Consider the following 20,311-nt stretch of genomic DNA (forward strand, 5'->3'; position numbering starts at 1 on the left):
ACATCCACTACTTGTACCCACACTGATCACGAGAACGCCCAATCATTGATCACGCTGCTTTCATTACCTATGATTAGCGGTGATGCCTGAGTACTGGTTAGGTGAAGAGTTGACATCGTGAGACAATTCCTATAAAGGTTTGGAACAATTCCTTTAAAGAGAACCTGTCACTTTCTAAAAAAAATGAGTTGAATACCTTGTGGAAAAATCCCTGAGCTCCCCTGATTCTGCCGCTCCTTTCCGTTTTACGATATGTCACTCTATTGCAGAGATATTCCAATTTCTTTCTTCTGGAGCACAATATGTGAAATCTCTGCTTGTAGTTCAACTGGGTGTTTCTTCAGAGTGTTCTCTGGGGACAAGTCCTTTCACCTCTCCATTACACACACTGCCTGTCACAGCTCAGCAGCTTATCTAGTAGTCTCAGACAGTGCTGAGCTGTGATTGGAAGCATCTGGGTGATCTGGGAGGGGTGAAAGCACTTGTGCCCAGAAAAGATTGTGATGATACGCCCAGTTGCACTACCAGTAAAGATTTCACATATTGTGCTCCAGAATAAATAAATGTGAATATCTCTGCAGCAGAGTGACATAGCAAAACGGAAAAGAGCGGAAGAATCAGGGGAGCTTGGGGATTTTTACAACATATTTAGCAAGTGAAGGGTCGTCTTTAAGGATAATGGTATAATTACAGGACACAATATAAATGGCCAATATTATGAAATTAAATATCTTACTAGTAACTTAATCCATCTTGCAGTTGGAACCTAAAATTAAATGAAAGGAGTGGTCTCATATAGGCAACCCCAGTCTAAAGTTTGGGACCCCCATCTGTGAGTCAAGCTGCCTGGGCCCTTGGAGTACTATTTTTGTATTGCAAGGATAGCCATTAATCTGAATGTGTGCCTTATAACACATCATTTTTTGGTAACAATTGCTACATGAAAATGTCTACTGGCACTCTAATCTGAAAGTGATCTTCTTAGAGGAGACATTTAATTCCTGTAAAAGTAAAAAAAAAAAGATCCCATAAACCCTACTAAATACATGAAATTCTCGATTTTAGCTATGAAAACCCATTTATCTAAGTGGCAGTTTTGCTTCTATATAAGAAAAAGGAACATTATTTTCAGTAGATCTGGCCATATACATCCATCTTTTTTCTTACTTCTTCACTTGTAGACTGTAGACTTTAGACTTGCTCATCGAAAGAATCGGAAAAAAGTTTCTCGTAATTTTTTCATAGTCATTGATTTTTAATTGAGGCTGGATTTGATTAATATTGGTTAATTCAAATAGTAAAAATGTAAAAAAAGAGCAGAATAAGAATTATGGTACAGTCTCTGGAGAAAAAATTGCATACTGTTCACTAGTTCATCCTATATAACTTTAACATGTGTTTCTTCCTTTTGCTGATTGTAAATTACTGAGAGGTTGAGAATTTTAGATTTGTTGGTAAACTTATCTTAATCATGGGTGCTGCTTTGTAGGATATGCACAAAGTATTATAATTTATCCATCTCTCATCTATCTATATTCCTCCCCATGGTCATTCTTAATGGTATCGCTCTATGTGTATCGTCCCCGGTAGCCTTCGGCTTGTTAAGCCCCCACATTGCTTCATGTTTTGACAGGTTTTGTGAGTTTTGACAATCCTGCCAGTGCCCAGGCTGCCATACAGGCTATGAATGGCTTTCAAATTGGCATGAAGAGGCTTAAAGTGCAACTGAAGAGGCCGAAAGATGCCAACCGCCCTTACTGAGACATTTCAGGAGCCGCGGAAAACAAGGACTAGCACAGGTAGGTAACCAAGAAAATACTGGAAAAAGAGCCATAAATCAAGTTTAAATATGACCTTTATTGGGTAACAGATTGTGCGCTGTCCAATCATGGTTGCTAAAACACTCAGAAGATGTTGTAATCTACATGGTAGTCCTACGTGTTACTCCTAAGAGTTTTAGTAAAGGGGTTGCCACTACTTGGAGAGTTTACCCTTTAAAGCGAAAACAGCATATACTCACCTCCTGGACAGGCGCCATTCCAGTGATGTTGGAATTGTGTCATGTCAACATTGTTATGTCTCAGGAGCGCTGCAGCTTATCAGCAGCTGATGGGCTGCAGTGCTCACCCTTCCCTATGATGAAACAGTTTTGGAAGTGTGAGTGTTGCAGCCCATCAGTGGCTGTTGGTAGACTGCAGCGCTCAAGAAAAATAACAATGTCATGCAGGTGCTGGAAGACACAGTGCCAACATCAATGGAATGGTGCCTGCCCGAGAGGTGAGTATATGCTACTTTTATTTTACATTACTCTCCGCTTCTTTTAAGAATGGTTGTCCAAATAGTGGACAACCCTTTTAATAACTACTGATTGAAATGGTAACATACTCTTATGAATAGGGTTAGTAACCGGTGCGACTCTATTACTTAGATCGTTATCTCCGGACACAATTGGCATTGAATCGAAAGCACAGAAAAGGCATTCCAGCTTCACCAACTGTAGACCATGTCTGTCCCACACTGCCACATTTACTATTTTTTTTTGTTTAAAAAAACTCAGCTATTCCTGAGTTTTACTAGAAAATAGTTTTTGTACTGGTGTCTTGATACTTGAAGTTGGAAAACCTTACTGGAAATTGTGTAACAGGGCCTCCACCATGTATAACTTTGGTTGAGAGGTTGAAGAAATAAAATGTGAGATTCAGGGTTATGCGAAGGGTGCTCTGCCTTTTGGACCTACATCTACAACATAAGACATTGAGGAACTGATAATTTGTAGGCCTACATCTAAAAGAGAGACTATTCTTTATTTTTGTCTGGTGCCCATAGTATCTCATACATTTTTCTCCTCTGCTTGGTTTGTCTAGTTTGTCTATGTAAGTGACCTCACTCAGTTGATATATGTCAGTAAACAAAAGCTGCCATAGATTGGTATTTTACATGTTACACCTATCTTTTATGAAGAATCACCAAATGGGGCCACTTATGATCTAAATTATCGACATCTAATTTTGCTTGAATTTTAAACTGAAGGCGGTTAACTAGTTTGGATCAACTCTATATCTGCTGTGGCTTCTGGTGGTTGGCTTTGGAGGTTTCTTGGTCTGAGAACCCACATGATCAGCAGATTAGCTTGGAGTAACGCATGGTGTTGACTTGTTTTATGAGTGGTACAGTGATTATTCCAACTCCTTCTTTTGTGCAGGGGAAAAGCTGACATTTTGGCCACGCGTGGTCTTTTTTTTTTCAACTCAGTATTTTGGATGTTTTGAGGCTTTTCTGTTATTTTATATTTCCTTTTGGGGATCAGTTGACCCTCTGGACTGGTCATATAAAAGGTTCTTGTGACATATTAATTTAGGGCACCACCATTTCGATTCTGATCTTTATATGGGTAGGTTTACACAACCAATTTCTCCACATCCGAGAAAGAGTCCCATTATTCTGATCAAACTTTGATCAGAGTGGCATTAATTTTTCTCGGATGTAGAGAGGAAAAAAATTCCACTATCTCGATTCTACCAGTCAGTAAAAATTGGACCGCACTAGGATGTCATCTCAGTGCAGTCCCATTTTTTTCATGGAGCCATAGACTTGAATTGCCGATTTTGATCCTACACTCGTATAAAAATTGGACATGTCTCCGATTTTTTTAAGCAGATCACTCTGTCAGGTAAAATAATCTGACGTGCACAGCCCCATAGAATATCAGAGGTACAATTGCTATCCATGAAAACCATGGATAACACCCATAGGAGAAAATTGGTTGTGTGCACAAGCCCTGTCACCACATATGGAACAAGAAACTGTAAACTTGACTTTTTTATAATGACCAAGAATTAGCCAGAATGAATTTCGTAGAAGGTGTCATCCCACTAATGAAAACTCTTTATTGTGGGATAGTTATTTCCCTTTTAGCAGGTTGGGATTGAAGGAGGGGGTCATTAACTTACAAATTTGCGTACTAAGCTTTTCTTTTAGAAAACAAAATGCTGGCAGGCCGTTTGGTGACAGTGCATTTCTCTTCCTTTAAATGACACTTTAAATAACGTTAAAGACTGATGGACCAGCGCTCTCAGGAAATTCAGATTGCTGCTTTAAGACTGCGCCGGGAACAGCTAACGCCTTGAAAAAGACATATGGAGAAATAAAGGGAGACAATTAAGAAATCCACCATCTAAATCACAGCTGACATGATAGATTCTTTAAATATAACTGTGTTTGAGTTCGAGTCAGCATTGTGTGCAGTTTGGAGAAGATGGATGAGAGAATCTGGGCTGCTAATTTGAGCCTAAGTGATGAACACAAGTTCTCCTTCTATGGCATTATCTCCAGTTAGTTTCTTAACCCATTCAAAGCTCATAGAAAAATACTGTATGGCTGATGTACTCAAGATCTTTTTTTTTCTAATTTTAAATCTCATACTTAACTTATATAATAATAATTCATTATTTTATTTTTCCTTAAATTAACATAATGGAATTTTTTACTAAAGAAAATGTAAATTAAAAAATAGCTTTTGCAATTCACTATTTAGAACCATTTCTGTTGACTTACATATAGAAGAAGGGAAGTAACAATTCCGTCTCTTATCAGATTTTATTACATTTGAATTAAAATGTAAATCATTTTTCAACATTGATTATTTCATGTCAAGAGGTGACAGAAACGTCATCTTTAAAGAAGCACTAACATCAAAATTTGTATCCTCTTAATATATTGCAGTCATCATATCATAGGGCACTGTGTACTTACAATTGCTCATTTTCCCTTCTACCCAGTTAATTCTTCTCTTTTCTATTAGGTGTATGACATCACATGACTAAACACTGGCGCGCTGAATCCTTCTAAGCTCTGTGTAGAAATAGGAGGTCAATTTTCCCTGTATGAGTCATAAGTCACTGCAAAAGTCCTTGGCAGAGCAAGGAGCAGCTGGGTCAGGAGTTAAAGAGGGAAATGGTAAATGCAGGAAAAAGAGATTTCCTGTTTCTACAGAGAGTAGAGAAAAGAGAAGAATTATCTGGGTAGAAAGGCAAAATGAGCAATTGTAAGCACACAGTGCTGTGTGATATGATGATTGCAATATATTAAGAAAATAAAAACTTTGATAGGAGGAGGAGGAGAGCTTCCTTGACACAAAATATGTTATTCATAACTATTCAGCCTCTTTTCAGTCAGTATTTAGGATTTTTGTGGTGTTTACAGCCTGACTCTATATGGAGAAATCTCTGCTAATTCACCTATGCACATAGTTGCGTGTATATGGCAGTTTCTTTAGTTCCCTTCTATTGTGCTGTATACACTTACAGTACTTCCACTAGAAGCAATGATGACAGAAAAATCTCTATATGACATCATATTAAATTAGAGTTCTATCCTATTACATGGGGATTGCAACACAGCAGTTATTTTCATGTCCAACCACATATCAAGTAGATAGAGCTCCACCAAAAATGATAAGATTTGGGTTATTACTATCTAACTATGATTTATGTTATTTTGTTCAAAAATATACCTTCTTCCAATTTGCAGTTGTCTTGTAGACTGCAGCAGGTTTTCCTCCAGCTTGAGTCAGGACTAGGCCCCATTCACACATTCAGTATTTGCTCAGTATTTTACCTCAGTATCTGTAAGCCAAAACCAGGAGTGGGTGATAAATCCAGAAGTGGTGACGTGTTTCTATTATACCTTTCCTCTAATTGTTCCACTCCTGGTTTTGACTTACAAATTCTGAGGTAAAATACTGACCAAATACTGCTAGTGTGAATTGGGCCTAGTCCTGACTCAAACTCCACAAGCCTTTCTGGGCCTCATATAGAGAATTCTTCCCACTATTTGGTGATGTATTGTGGCTGTCCAATGCTGAATTAAATGGATTGTTCAGTCAAAGCAAGTTAGCACCTATTTACAGAATAAATGATAACTTGGTTATAGGTGGGCGTCCGACAGCTGGGACCTGCAGTGATCAATAGAACGAAGAATTATTATATCCTGACAGGAATTTTTTATCCCCCTTATAAAATTGCGCAGCAGATTGGCCACTTTACCTGCGCTCCTTTCATTCTCTATTGGGCCGCTGAAAAAGTTGAGTGCAGCACTTGGCAGCTCCATAAGAAATTAATGGAGGACGGTTTGAGACACTCCATACTAATGGGGATAATAATGTCCCTTTTGGGGCAGGTCCCAGTAGTTGATCCCCACACTGACCAACAAGTTATCTCCTGTTTTTTTGGCCGAAGAGTCAACTATATGGACATTACAGATTTTGCATATTTTGGAGCCAATTCATCAAGATGCACACATTACGTCAGTCTAGCTGGAGTACAAGTTGCCGAAATTCATTAAGAGGCTCACACTACTTCATGAATTTGGAGCATCTTTTGATCAGCATGGCATTCACTGACTAGAGTAGCATTTCTGTGCAGCGCACAGAGGTGAATGCCAATGAAAAGATGCACCGAATTCATGAAGTGGCAGGAGCCTCTTAATGAATTTCGGCAACTTGTACTCCAGCAAGACTGACATAACGCGTGCATCTTGATGAATTGGCTCCAATGTAGGCAAAATTTGTAGTGTCTATATAGTTGACTCTTTGGCCAAAAAAAAAACAGGAGATAACTTATTGATCAGTGTGGGGATCAACTGCTAGGACCTGCACCAAAAGCGACATTATTATCCCCATTAGTATGGAGTGGCTCAACCCATCCTCCACTAATTTCTTATGGAGCTGCCGAGCGTTGCGCTCAACCTTTTCAGGATCCCAATAGAGAATTAATTCTTAATGAATTTTGGCAACTTGTACTCCAGCAAGACTGGCGTAACTCGTGCATCTTGATGAATTGGCTCCAGTGTATGCAAAAACTGTTCGTCTTTGCTCAAATATTACTTGACTATTTAGCCAAAAAAAAGTCATTGACTTGAGTTGCATTTCTGCCATAAAAAAATGTCGGCACTTTTGATATATTGGACATTGATCATTGCCACTCCCCATTCCGCGCCAGCTCCTCCTCAGCTTCACCCATTTTGGCAGAGCTGATGCAAACTGCTCTGAAAACGCCAAAAGTCACAACAAATTTTCAAAAGCTTTGACACCACTTTTCTGCATATTTTTGAATTTAAGATTTTCATTACATTTTTAATATTTTTATATATTTTGTAATTAAGAAGTAGATATAGATGATAGATAGATAATAGGTAAGTAGATGGATAGATAATAGAGAGATAGATGATAGATAGATAGATAGATAGATAGATAGATAGATAGATAGATGATAGATAGATAGATAAATAGATAATAGATAGATAATAGATAGATAGATAATAGATAGATAGATAGATAGCTAGATAGCTAGATAGATAGATAGATAGATAGATAGATAGATAGATAAATAGATAGATGATAGATAATAGATAGATGATAGATAGTTAATAGATAATAGATAGATGATGGATAATAGATAGATAATAGATAGATAGATAGATAGATAGATAGATAGATAGATAGATAGATAGATAGATAGATAGATAGATAGATAGATAGAAATTCTCTTTGGAGCAACTGTTGAGAAGAAAACAAGAACTGATGTGGGGAAAGAAAATTCCCTACAGCAGATCTCCTGAAAGTGTGAACAGACTCATTTTATTTCCTTTGTGTTTTTTGTATTAATGTTCAACCCTGAAACTATATTTCATCATAAGGAAACAGAAACTAAGAGATTCACATCCAAACTTTAGCCCTGAAAATGAAAAGCTCAGCTGGAGCGCCGACTCTAGGAGTTCTATCCTCCAGAAATCTAGCGGGCTGTCTGCTCCCGTTGATTTTCTGATATAAATGTGTGGAGTCTTCTGTCCATAGTGAAATGACAAAGTACACAGAGCAGTGTGAGAACCATGTACATAAGAATAAAGAATGGATAATTTGTAGCAAAATCATGTACAAAAAAAAAATTAATAGTCCTTGAAATTGGGAGCATCCATTTTTTCCCTAAGATAAATACACTTTGCTTCAGAACTCTTTTTGTTCTGCCGAGCATTGTGTTATACTGTGATCTCTTCGTTCTGTTAATTACATTTTGCCTACAGTAAAAACGCAGAACGTTTTATGACTTCATGGAAATGTATTCATATGTTAAAAAAAATGTTCTTTTTTATGTTTCTAAGAACATAAAAACCCAATCCCATGGATCCTTAAAGGAAAACTTCATCAATCCCTGAAATTTTTACCACTAAGAAAATATAAAAGATACAAACTTGAGAGGATCTATTCTACTTTTTCCCCATGAAAATCGCTCCTGCCCTGTACTCTGATAAAACACTGAGCCGTCTGCACTTTAGACCTCATTGCAGCCAATACTAATTTTTTAAACTTTCGAGTATGAGTATGAAACATGTCTTTCGTTCCATTCATGACTAAATTAAAGGGGGTTTCCACTACGTAGAAAACCCTTTCTTTAATACTATATTCCCAAGGGCAAATGAAAAATTACAGATTATAACTTCCCGCATTGGAGCCGTTCCAGTGGTGTCTAGATCTCATCTTTTAGATCTAAATCTCACCTGATCCCCTATTGTATCCACAGACAGCAGCAATGGCTTTGTATACCCATAGTTCTCTAGCTAGTGACCTCCTTAGACTTCAAAAGAGAGAGCCATATGTATTTAGTGTGGGAATCGAAGGACTCCTATGTACCCAAGGTGGTGAATGCTTGGAAGGCATGTGCCCAACTACATAGAAATATTGACTTTGTGCCTGTACGATCGTAGGGGCGATTAATAAAGACCAACAATTCTCTCGCAAGTCTTGATGAGGGATCATGTTGGAGTGAACACTCCTGACACCTCTAGATGAATCAGACAAGGTGCGTAGTAGTGTGCATCAACATGTTCACCTCACTTAAAATCTTATTCCAGCCTCTGGATGAATGATGAACTTGACAACTGGGAGTTGCCATGTCCCATCTCACCCCAACCACTGTCCACTTTGATAGAACTGGATCGAGAATGGGGTGAAAGTGCCTGAATTTTCATTGTTTTGCGCAACTTCACCTTCTGGCGAAAAAGCTTTGATGAATCACCCGCCAAAGTTCTTAAAACTAAAATATCAAAATGTTCTGTAAGTGGAGTCTGAAACATCTTCTCCAGCATAGACATTTTTTTTTCAATTAAATTAACATTTACAAATTGTAACGGTGGAGAAACCATATTATCACATTCAATATAGATTTTAGGGTCTATAAAGTGAGAGATAAAATCCTGTGATCCCAACACATTGTTACCCCTTTATAAATCGCTTGTGAGGCCACATCTAGAATATGGCATTCAGTTTTGGGCTTCATGCTATAAAAAGGATATTCAGAAGTTAGAATCAGTTCAAAGGTGGGCAACGAGATTATTACAAGGGATGGAAGTCCTCAGATAAGATGAGAGGTTGGAAAAGTTGGGTTTGTTTAGCTTAGAAAAAACACGTCTCCGAGGAGATCTCATTTACATGTATAAAGCCATGTGTGGTCAGTACAGAAGACTGGCACAAGACATTCCTCCCAAAGAACGACCTGAGGACCAGGGGGCACTCATTACAGGTTGAAGAAAGGTGATTACTGCAGCTAAATAGGAAAGAGTTCTTTACAGTTAAAGCAGTCAAAATGTGGAATGCCCGACAACAAGAGGTAGTAATGGCTGACACTATAACAGCTTTTATAAAAGGGCTGGAGGCTTTTCTGACAACAAATGGCATTGTGGGTTAATAATAATCTAGGGATGGAGATTGTGGAACTGGTGGAGGAAGGTCTATTTTCAGTCTGTAACTAAAGTTTTTTTCATTGTGCAAATACTCTGGCAAATCTTGGAAGGAGGCAAGTGAACTGTATAATAGCCACCAGAACAGTACTCGGTACTCGGGTTTTCCGAGCATGCTTGGGTGGTCTCCGAGTATTTTGGGCGTGCTCAGAGATTATGTTTGAGTCATCGCAGCTGCATGATTTTCGGCTACTCGCCAGACTGAATACATGTGGAGGTTGCCTATTTGTTAGGGAATCCCCACATGTATTCAGGCTGTCTATCAGCCGCAAATCATGCAGCTGCAGGAGACACAAACATAATCTTGGAGCACGCCCAAAATACTCGGAGACAACCCGAGCATGCTCGGAAAACCCGCGTACCGAGTACACTCGCTCATCACTATTAAGGACCGTCTTTTGTCTCTTTTGCTTTTCTACTCTTGAGATCAAAGAAGGTCCTAGACAACAAGGGAATGGAGGTCACAAACAGTGGATAAGAACGTACCCCTATTACTGTACAAATGTTTCCACCTTTTCATCAGCAGTAAAGTGGTGACGTCTCTGCTCCTTACCGATCAGGAGGAGCCCTCTACTGTTAGGTCATTTGGAAGCTGTTGTGTTTACAAACAGTATTCGAGTTTTGGTTGTTGACCGGAGTTTGCCTTTAAGTTTTCTCTTGTAGGAATGACTTGCACATATTATGAAATGTAAAATGATGGCAGGCGGATACTCACCACCGTTCATTAGGTCTCTATGTTATCATTCCACTGATGAAGCAGCATTGAGAAGATGTCTCTAATGTATTTTTGCCGACAACACTCGTGGACGCGTTCCGGTAAATTTTACAATGGGTCTAAGTAAACAAAAGTGAAATGAGCTTTGTGCGTGCTCATTATTCCTTCCCCAGGATCGCAGCAGTTACCGCACAGAGCGGGGCCCAAGCAGTGTCACTGACTGCCAAAGATAACGACGCCATATCTCTACATCCTGCTCTGAGCACGAGATTGTTTTTTAATGAGCGCAAAATGCCTCCCTGTCACGATTTTGTGCTAGTTGCCGCGGCTCCCCGTTCTGCAGAACGCAGGAGCCTGATCCTCCATCAAAATAATCCAATTTAAAGAAATGATTCATATTAGAGAGTGCATCTGTCTGAGGCCGGAGCAGGGCCTGAGCATTTCTTTAATAAATGATCTTCATTAAATTCGGCTGAAAATATAATCTGGGGAGAGACGGATGGGGAGCGCACCGCAAAGAATAAGCAAAAGGAGTTAGCAGCTTGGAGTTGTCATTTGTTCGACGCAGGTTCTAGCGTCGGCCCTTGTTTGCTGAAATTTTAATTTTGTTATGAAGACACCTGATCCATCAGACGAGGCAAAGCAGAGTCATAGCTTTTGGCTGTTGGCTTGTAGAGAAATTGCTTACTCAGTGCTTGGCTCTTGGAAAGGAACAGCAAACACCTACATCTTGGTGATTCCACCATGACGGTGGATTTTATACCGACTATGTTGTAAAAACTATAGTATACGGGATATCAATGACTTGTTGGTGGCTTCAGGATCAAAATACAGAGACACAGGGACAGATTTATCAATACTGTCTAGGGCTAAATTCACACTAGGTGTTTTTGATGCGTTTTTTAATGCAAATTTTCAGCTGCATTTTACAGTACCAGCAAAGTCTATGAGATTTCAGAAATCTCATGCACACAATTTGGTTTTTTTGTCATCAGGATTTTGTGCTTTGCATGGATTTTTTTTTGCACAATGGAGCATGTCACTTCTTTCAGCGTTTTTTCAGCGTTTTTCACCCGTTGAAATAAATGGGTGGTGAAAAAGGAAGGAAGCCCTGAAAGAACCAAACAATGTGGAGTACAAGGAGCAGACACAGACAAAAGAGGGACCCTGTGCAAGAGCAGTATATGGTCCATTTGCAATCCAGTAGCTCATCACAATACACAATTCTATCTGTTTCGAAGTGCTAGTGAACCCCCTTACTTCTTGGGCCCCTGTGTGACTGGACATGTTGCACCAATGGAATGTCCACCACGGCGGAGCACCAAAGAGTTGTGGAGGTGATGTAAGGATGGGTGAAGGCTGTACGGCTTCACTCTCTCTCGTAGGTGTTAGCCAGTAGGCCTTAGGTAGCGTTCACACAGGCAATGCAGTTTTGGTCCAAGCACGTGCAAATTTTATTACTTTCCCCAGTTTGCACAGCATGAATGCAAACATCGTAGACCTAAATACCTAGCCTTGTGCAGGCGCTAACAGAACAGACCCTGGCTACTCATAAACGGCTCAGCTAGCCCCAGCTCGGTGAAACAAAACAGCTAATGTCTACAGCAATAACTGATACTTGCAGTTCCCCGCACACGGCCCAAGCATTTAATCATGATCACATATGTCAGTGCGAGTGCTGCTGAACAGATTACAGTTCTTTTTCCTAGAGCAAACTTCATACACAGAAGCAGCACGATCCCACCAGTTGCGGTGTCCCCTTCAGCCTGAGCTCCTTCAGCTTCCAGAACCAAACATAAGTGTTCAATTCCAAGCACAGTTCACAATGAACAGGCTACAGGATCCACTTGGTTCTCTGCAGCCTTTCACAAACAGACTGTTTAGCGCAGTCTCCATTGAGAGAGAGACCCCAGCATGTTTCTTTCTCTCAGCTACAGCTCACATTTTGGCTGGCCACTCACCTGTAGTACACTAAACTTGGCTTCATCCAGCAGACTGCCACTCCCTCAGGAGACTGCCACTCCATGAAGCTACTTCCTGCTACTTAGAGAAACACTGCAGGTGCATCTAATAAAGCACTGCAGAGCTGGGATTTATCCCTGTCCTTCCCAGCTATGCTACAATGCCCATGACAGGTGAGTATTATGTCATTGTTTACTCCTTTCCCAGCCCTCAACAGAAGACAGCAAAATAGCTGCTGGGCCATTTAATACACTCCTCAACAAACTCATGGACTTCTGGAAATCACAGGATGGATAGACATGTCAATGATCTGCAAATGATGAAAAAATGGAAATAAAATATTAAAAACATCTCGATTTGTCCAGCCTGGAGTATGAGCCCCACAGCCAAAATCCACTCTCTTACTGCCTTGGCTGCTATCAATGAGGTCATTAATGGTTGTCTTAGAAATGTCCTACTATACTGAATGCAGTTTAGTAAATCAAAATCCGCTGCTGGCAGCTCCCTGTGAAATTGTTGTCCAATGCCGTCCCTGATGCGCTCAATGGAGGACAAGTCCGGAGACGCTGCAGGCTGTATAAGCACGATTAGGCCACATAGGCTGCTCATAGTAGCACAAGCAACATGCAGATTGGTGTTGCCATGTAAAAAAAAATGGCTCCTGGGACACTGGCTGTACCACAACCAAATCAAAATAACACCAAGCTGAAATGAAGACTAGAAGGGTTCAGCTACCTTACATTATAGCACTCCATACCATAATTCTGGGACTAGGAACTGTATGACGTTCCTTCATGAAGGGCATTACCCACATCATCCACATGGTTTCCAAGTGGAGACCAAAGTCTGAAATAGAGTAATAGAGGCTGGAATGGAGGTCCATCGTCTTCATAGGTGAGTCCAACTAGTGTCTTGGATGCAATGGTAGCTCGATTTTGGTCTGTAGATCATGTTTGTAAAGGAATCGAAAACACATCTGGAACATCGTTTGTGGGCAACTGTAAAGAAAGCTGCCAGCAGAGGATCTTGATGATTTGCCCAAGTGCATTCAGCAAGGCAGAACGTTCCTCAGACGGTTAATAATCTCATTGATAGCAGACAAGGCTGTAAATGCAGGAATGTCTGGCATGGTGCTCATACTCCATACTCTATAAATCGAGATGTTTCCAAAATTTTTGTTTCCATGTTTTCATCTTTTGCAGTTAATTAACAGGTCTATCTACCCAGTGTTTTCATTAATGCCACGACTTATCCGTCTTGGTGTTGCAATTTCAGTATGGGACAGTGTCTAGGAACATGACTTGTGACGACACCAGTTATATACAAGGTCCTTGTGTTGTATCGACGTGCATGAAACGGTGATAGTCAATGACCCAAACAAATTTGGACAGTACCAAAATATTGGTGACTTCATAATAAATAAATTAAATACTTTAATTACTTTCAGACAAGGGACATTTATGGAAAGATGTTTGATTCTATACATCTATGTGGTAGTTGTTGGAAACTCAACAAATCTGGAAAAAAAAGGTGAAAAACTAAATTAAAACGATTCACAGAAATGTCAAGTTTTAACAAGGATTTGAACAAACCTCAGAATAAATAAATGGATTAATATATAAATATTAGGTGAGATCTGAAGAATGGAATGAACATAAAAGAAGGCGAGAGCCCAAACAAAAATAAATTAGAAACTGGATTACGGTTATCTAAGTATATTAATTATGAATCCTGGTTTTCATGAAAAATATTGACATTTAATGCCTAAATGAAGCCGAGAGAGAGAAAGGAAATTGCCCTCTTAAAGGGAGGGTGGCAAATTCAGTAAAAGACACCTTACATCAATAGTTGGATGGACTCATTTTTTTATATTTATATTATATTTTCATTTATTAAGTTTTATTAATAAAGGTTAACAGAACTCTACTTTTGTGACAGATGCCAACATTTTAGGTCTTTGCTATCTGCTAGGAAACTGTTTTTACTGTTACAGGAAGTGCAATTTGTCCAACGCCTGCGCCACACTTACAGAAGCCCCATACTGTGATGTGATAAGGGCTCGTTGTTTCTAGGACCTGTTTTTAGAAAACATCAAGAGAAATATTACCATGAACACCTCCTATATTCCTTGATATTTATACCAATAGGGACATTGTGTGGCGGTATGATTTAGTGGCATGGTGCTACTGTTACATCTCATTCATAGGGACCTAATATATCCTATGGCAGCTACCAGATAACAATGCCACTTGAATAACTGCACTCAAATATCTTCATCACCAGACTTTAAAAGGAATCTATCATCAGCTTTTGCTACCCAATCTGATAAAAGGGTGTAGACCCTGATTCCGGTGATGTATCACTTACTTTACTAGGCTTCTTGCTGCAGTTTTGATTAAAACATTTATTTTTCAGCTGCAGATCTAGCAGTTCTCTGAATGTTGAGCTCTGTATAACTCTGCCCACACCACTGATTGGCAGCTTAGTGTTGTTGTACTAAGTGACAGGAGGCCACGTATTCCTCTAGTTATTAATGTGCTGTTGATGAAACAATGATTTTATAAAAACTGCAGCAAGCAGCCCACTAAGTGATACATTGCTGGAATCAGGATCTCTCTCCCTACATTATGCAGCTCTCAAATTAGGTAGCAAAAGCCTGGTGACAAATTCCATTTACATAGACCAGTCACCTTATAAAACTCCTCCTGGCCATGGCCTGGCAGCCAGGGGTAAAAGGGAGACATAAGAAGTCCATTTTGACAATTGTCCCAAGCTAATATAACAATTAGCACTTATCCTGTGTACTAGAATACCCTTTAAGTAAATCATCCCAAAACCTTAATGAGAACCTGTCACCAGGTTTTCCCAATATAAACTATGGCCACCACCTTTAAGATCTATTTTACAGTATTCTAGCAAGATGTATATAAGTTCCCAACCACTTCTGCATAACACACAAAATACTATTTTGGTCTGTAGATCATGTGGGTGAAGGAATTGAAAACATATCTGGAACATTGTTCGTGGGCAACTGTAAAGAAAGCTGCCAGCAGAGGATCTTGATGATTTGCCCAAGTGCATTCAGCCTCCTCACTCCATGTAATACCGGTCTCCTGTCCAGCTTCATGTGGAAGATGTGTCCTACGTCATCCACACCGTGTCACCCAACCCCACTCCTGCGCAGTCGCACCCCTCTAAGGGCAAAGAAAAGCACTGTAATGCGCATGCATCGGCTTTACTTCCAGGTCTTCGGCGCTCTTTGGCCTCTCCGTCACATGCGCACGACAGTACTTTTCTTTGTCCTCGGTAGGGCAGAGAGAAGTGTGCCTACACAAGAGCGAGATTGGGAGAGACTGTGTAGATGATGTAGGACGTGTTACCCACATGAAGCAGGGAAGGAGGAAGCACATTGTGGGGGATAGAGGAGGCACTGAAGCAAGGCGCGCGACCCATCGGACCGAACTGTGATATTTGGGGGTATTATAAAGGGTATTTGTTGTGCTATGCAGACAGGATTGGGGACTTACATACATCTTACTAGGATGCTGTAAAAGAGGCATTAAAGGTGGTGGCCGCAGTTTATATTGGGAACACCTGGTAACAGGTTCTCTTTAAGATTTTTGCCTAGAATTTCCTCCATACTTTTGCATTTTTTGGTTTACCAAGGTTGACCATCTCCAAACTCCCCCTTACATCGTAAACCTCACTACTCAGAATCATGTTTTCCAAAACTTGTCACAAATACTTTACTTACCAAGAATACCCTTCATTATAATTAGATGGTTTTGGTAACTACATTTCCTTAGATCTTTCACCATGATCTTGACTTTCTTTCTTGCTCTAACAAGCTTCACCATTTCCAACATCCACCACTCTTCCATAATAAGATTCCTTCATTCTTAACTGTATTTTATCCAAAATATGTATACTTTTCCCAGAACTATAAATATTCTCAATCTATCATTATCCAATATTTCACAGTGTACCTTTTTGATGGACCTAGGTCTTTTTTCATCTCTGTTAGTTTTACGAAGGACGAGTGTTAAGATTTCAAAATAGATTCGTACCCTGGAAATTCGATTTCTTTTACTTTTTTTAATACTCCGCAAACCATCATCCTTTCATTGATGCTCGATTTCACATCACCTAATAACCTCCACATCAAATCTACTTATGTGAGGTCATCCATATACCCTTGTTCTGGTTACATTTCAGCCTCAACAGGTCGGACCCCTTAACCTGTGAAAATGGCATTTGCGGGGAAGAAAAATATCAAACTCCCTTGCCAATTATGTTGAAATCTTTTTTTTTTTTTTTATTCTGTATTTATCACACAGCAATTTGTTTCATATGTGCCCCTAATATCCCATCCGAGGCCATACTTCAGTGCCAAGAAGCTCTCTTCATCTCCAAGGGGTCATGGGGTGATGTGAACTCATAACCTCAAAGATGACGAGGGGGTCTTGAAGGGTATAAAGAAACACAATGGCCTCAATTAGATCTGTAAGATTCGAGATGAAGAGAATGCGGTGTAATATGTTTGTCCACCGGTCTCTCTCCTGTGACTGCAGAAATATCGAGATGTGCCTACAAAGGGGGAACAAGACACAATAACAATCACAGCGTGACACACAAGCGGCACTGCCACAGCTCGTATCTCTCTTTCTATTACTTCACGTTAGATGCAACATGAAAGACTTTTTAATATTGAAAAATAAAACTGTCGGAGAAAAAAAAAAGTCCTTTAATGCTGACAAATGTAAAATTGTCCATGGCAAATTAGATCTCGCCATTGTTGATGATGCTAATCCCGGCTTTATTTGCTGATCTGTTAGCTAAACTTTAATTACTTTACTTTGGGATGTAATATTATATGTTTGCTAAAAGCTCGATGTAGGGTTCACGGCTCGGTATTACTAGAGCTGTTGTCTCCCTTGGCGCTCTACATATTAAAAACATCAAATAAAAAAATGTACAGCCATACGTGAAGGGTTAGTGCTAACCCTCAGATCTCTCAAAGAGTTTTTTTGTCTTTTTCTTTACATTGCTTTTTCCAACAAAAGTTAGATATTAATGAGCTATAGATATGAGCGGATCGATCCACGGAGGATCGAGTTTGAGGCGAATATCCTGAAATTCGTCGTTACACACAAACTTGAACATTTGACATTTAATTTGCGGGTCACAGAAAGAAAAAACTTGCCTCGCACCATTTTCCACACTGCTGAGGAGTCAGAGAGCGGGATATTGTCTTTTTGCGTGGCCGCATTTGCCTCCCCATAATGTCCTGCAGCTCTGACATCTTATGGATTATTATGCCCTGTATAGTGGTGATGAGTATTGGGGGCCATCACAGATTTGCCGTTACCAGTGGAGCACAGTTTGTATGACAGAGTCATTTTCCATCTCCAGAGTGTCTAGATACATTTGTCTCTCCTGTAGAATTTAAGCTCTTATGGTCAGAGGGGTTCTCTCTTTCCCCTTTCCTGTAGAGTGTAAGCTCTTATGGTCAGTAGGGCCCTCTCTTTCCCCTCTCCTGCAGAGTGTAAGTTCTTATGGTCAGAGGGGTCCTGTCTATCCTCTCTCCTGCAGAATGTAAGTTCTTATGGTCAGAGGGGTCCTGTCTTTCCTCTCTCCTGCAGAGTGTAAGTTCTTATGGTCAGAGGGGTCCTGTCTATCCTCTCTCCTGCAGAGTGTAAGTTCTTATGGTCAGAGGGGTCCTGTCTATCCTCTCTCCTGCAGAATGTAAGTTCTTATGGTCAGAGGGGTCCTGTCTTTCCTCTCTCCTGCAGAGTGTAAGTTCTTATGGTCAGAGGGGTCCTGTCTTTCCTCTCTCCTGCAGAGTGTAAGTTCTTATGGTCAGAGGGGCCCTGTCTTTTCTCTCTTCTGTAGCGTGTAAGCTCTTATGGTCAGAGGGGTCCTGTTGTGAACTATACTTTTTGGCTCCCTCTTGTGGTCACTAGCGGTATGGCACTTGGATATTCTTTCCCCAGGTTGGTAGTCACCTGGTTCGTTAGACCCTGGGTGTTCCTATTTAAACTTCCTGGATTCTTAGTCCATTGCCTGGCATCAATGTAATCAGTCCTTGTCTGGTTGCTCCTGTCTACTGGTCCTGATTTTTGCAAGATAAGCTAAGTCCTGCTTTCTTATTTTTGTTTATTTGTATTGCTCTGTTTTTTGTCCAGCTTGTTCATAATGTGATTTCTGTTTTTGCTGGAAGCTCTAAGGGGGCTGATATTCTCCCCCCACACCGTTAGTCGGCGTGGGGGTTCTTGGATATTCAGCGTGGATATTTTTGTAGGGTTTTTCGCTGACCGCATAAGTCCGCTTTCTATATTTCTGCTATTATATAGTGGGCCTCTCTTTGCTGAATCTAGTTCATACTTACGTTTGTCCTTTCTTCTTACCTCACCGTTATTATTTGTTGGGGGCCTGTCTTTACTTTGGGGTACCTTTCTCTTGAGGCAAGTGAGGTCTGATTTTCTCTGAAAGGGTTAGTTAGTTCTCCGGCTGGCGCGAGACGTCTAGAACCAACGTAGGTACGTTCCCCTGCTGCTATTAGTTGTGGGCTAGGATCAGGTATGCGGTCAGCTCAGTTACCACCTCCCTATGAGCTGGTTTTTTATGTTTGCAGACTTTGCTGAAATCCCTGAGATCCTCTACCATTGGGATCATAACAGGGTCCTGTCTTTCCTCTCTCCTGCACAGTGTAAGTTCTTATGGTCAGCAGTACCCTCTCTTTCCCCTCTCCTGTAAAGTGTAAGTTCTTATGGTCAGCAGGGTCCTCTCTTTCCTCTCTCCTGTAGAGTTTAAGCTCTTATGGTCAGCAGGATCCTCTCTTTCCTCTCTCCTGTAGAGTGTAAGCTCTTATGGTCAGCAGGGTCCTCTTAATCCTCTCTCCTGTAGAGTGTAAGCTCTTATGGTCAGCAGGGTCCTCTTAATCCTCTCTCCTGTAAAGTGTAAGCTCTTATGGTCAGAGGGGTTCTCTCTTTCCCCGCTCCTGTAAAGTGTAAGTTTTTATGGTCATTAGGGCCCTCTCTTTCCCCTCTCCTGTAGAGTGTAAGTTCTTATGGTCAGAGGGGCCCTCTCTTTCCTCTCTCCTGTAGAGTGTAAGCTCTTATGGTCAGCAGTGTCTTCTTTCCTCTCTGCTGTAGAGTGTAAGCTCTTATGGTCAAAGGGGTCCTCTTTTTCCTCTCTCCTGTAGAGTGTAAGCTCTTATGGTCAGCAGTGTCTTCTCTTTCCTCTCTCCTCTAGAGTGTAAGTTCTTATGGTCAGAGGGGTCCTCTCTTTCCTCTCTCTTGTAGAGTGTAAGTTCTTATGGTCAGCAGTGTCTTCTTTCCTCTCTGCTGTAGAGTGTAAGTTGTTATGGTCAGAGGGATCCTCCCTTTCCTCTCTCCTGTAGAGTGTAAGCTCTTATGATCAGCAGTGTCTTCTTTCATCTCTCCTGTAAAGTGTAAGCTCTTATGGTCAGCAGTGTCTTCTCTTTCATCTCCCCCGTAGAGTGTAAGCTCTTATGGTCAGCAGGGTCCTCTTAATCCTCTCTCCTGTAGAGTGTAAGTTCTTATGGTCAGAGGGGCCCTGTCTTTTCTCTCTTCTGCAGAGTGTAAGCTCTTATGGTCAGAGGGGTCTTCTATTTCCTCTCTCCTGTAAGAGTAAGTTCTTATGGTCAGCAGGTTCCTCTCTTTCCTCTCTCCTGTAGAGTGTAAACTCTTATGGTCAGCAAGGTTTTCAGGCTAAAACAAGGTTATGCGCTGCATAGGACGCTGTCAGTCAGTGCCGATGCATGATTACAGACACCACTCGATATGTACCGAGCTATGACTGTATCTGCTCTGGGAGTGC

At 40.6% G+C, this 20,311-nt stretch overlaps 1 protein-coding gene across 29 annotated transcripts in view; it reads left to right on the forward strand.

The window, feature by feature from the left end:
• Positions 1-20,311, forward strand: part of CELF4 (CUGBP Elav-like family member 4) — a 1,364,246-nt gene that overhangs the window by 1,336,498 nt on the left and 7,437 nt on the right. For 25 of the 29 annotated variants that reach the window (XR_013221177.1, XR_013221171.1, XR_013221173.1 and 22 more), the window contains one exon: positions 1,634-1,799. The exons of the other annotated variants lie outside the window; for them this stretch is intronic. Coding sequence is in view for 20 of the 25 variants with exons in the window: in XM_077284083.1 (XP_077140198.1) it covers positions 1,634-1,761 (128 nt within the window). In the remaining 5 variants the exon portion in view is untranslated. The remainder of the gene's footprint in view (positions 1-1,633; positions 1,800-20,311) is intronic. 29 annotated transcript variants of the gene reach the window in all.

The sequence above is a fragment of the Ranitomeya variabilis genome, chromosome 1 (assembly GCF_051348905.1).
Source record: "Ranitomeya variabilis isolate aRanVar5 chromosome 1, aRanVar5.hap1, whole genome shotgun sequence".
NCBI classification, from domain to species: domain Eukaryota; kingdom Metazoa; phylum Chordata; class Amphibia; order Anura; family Dendrobatidae; genus Ranitomeya; species Ranitomeya variabilis.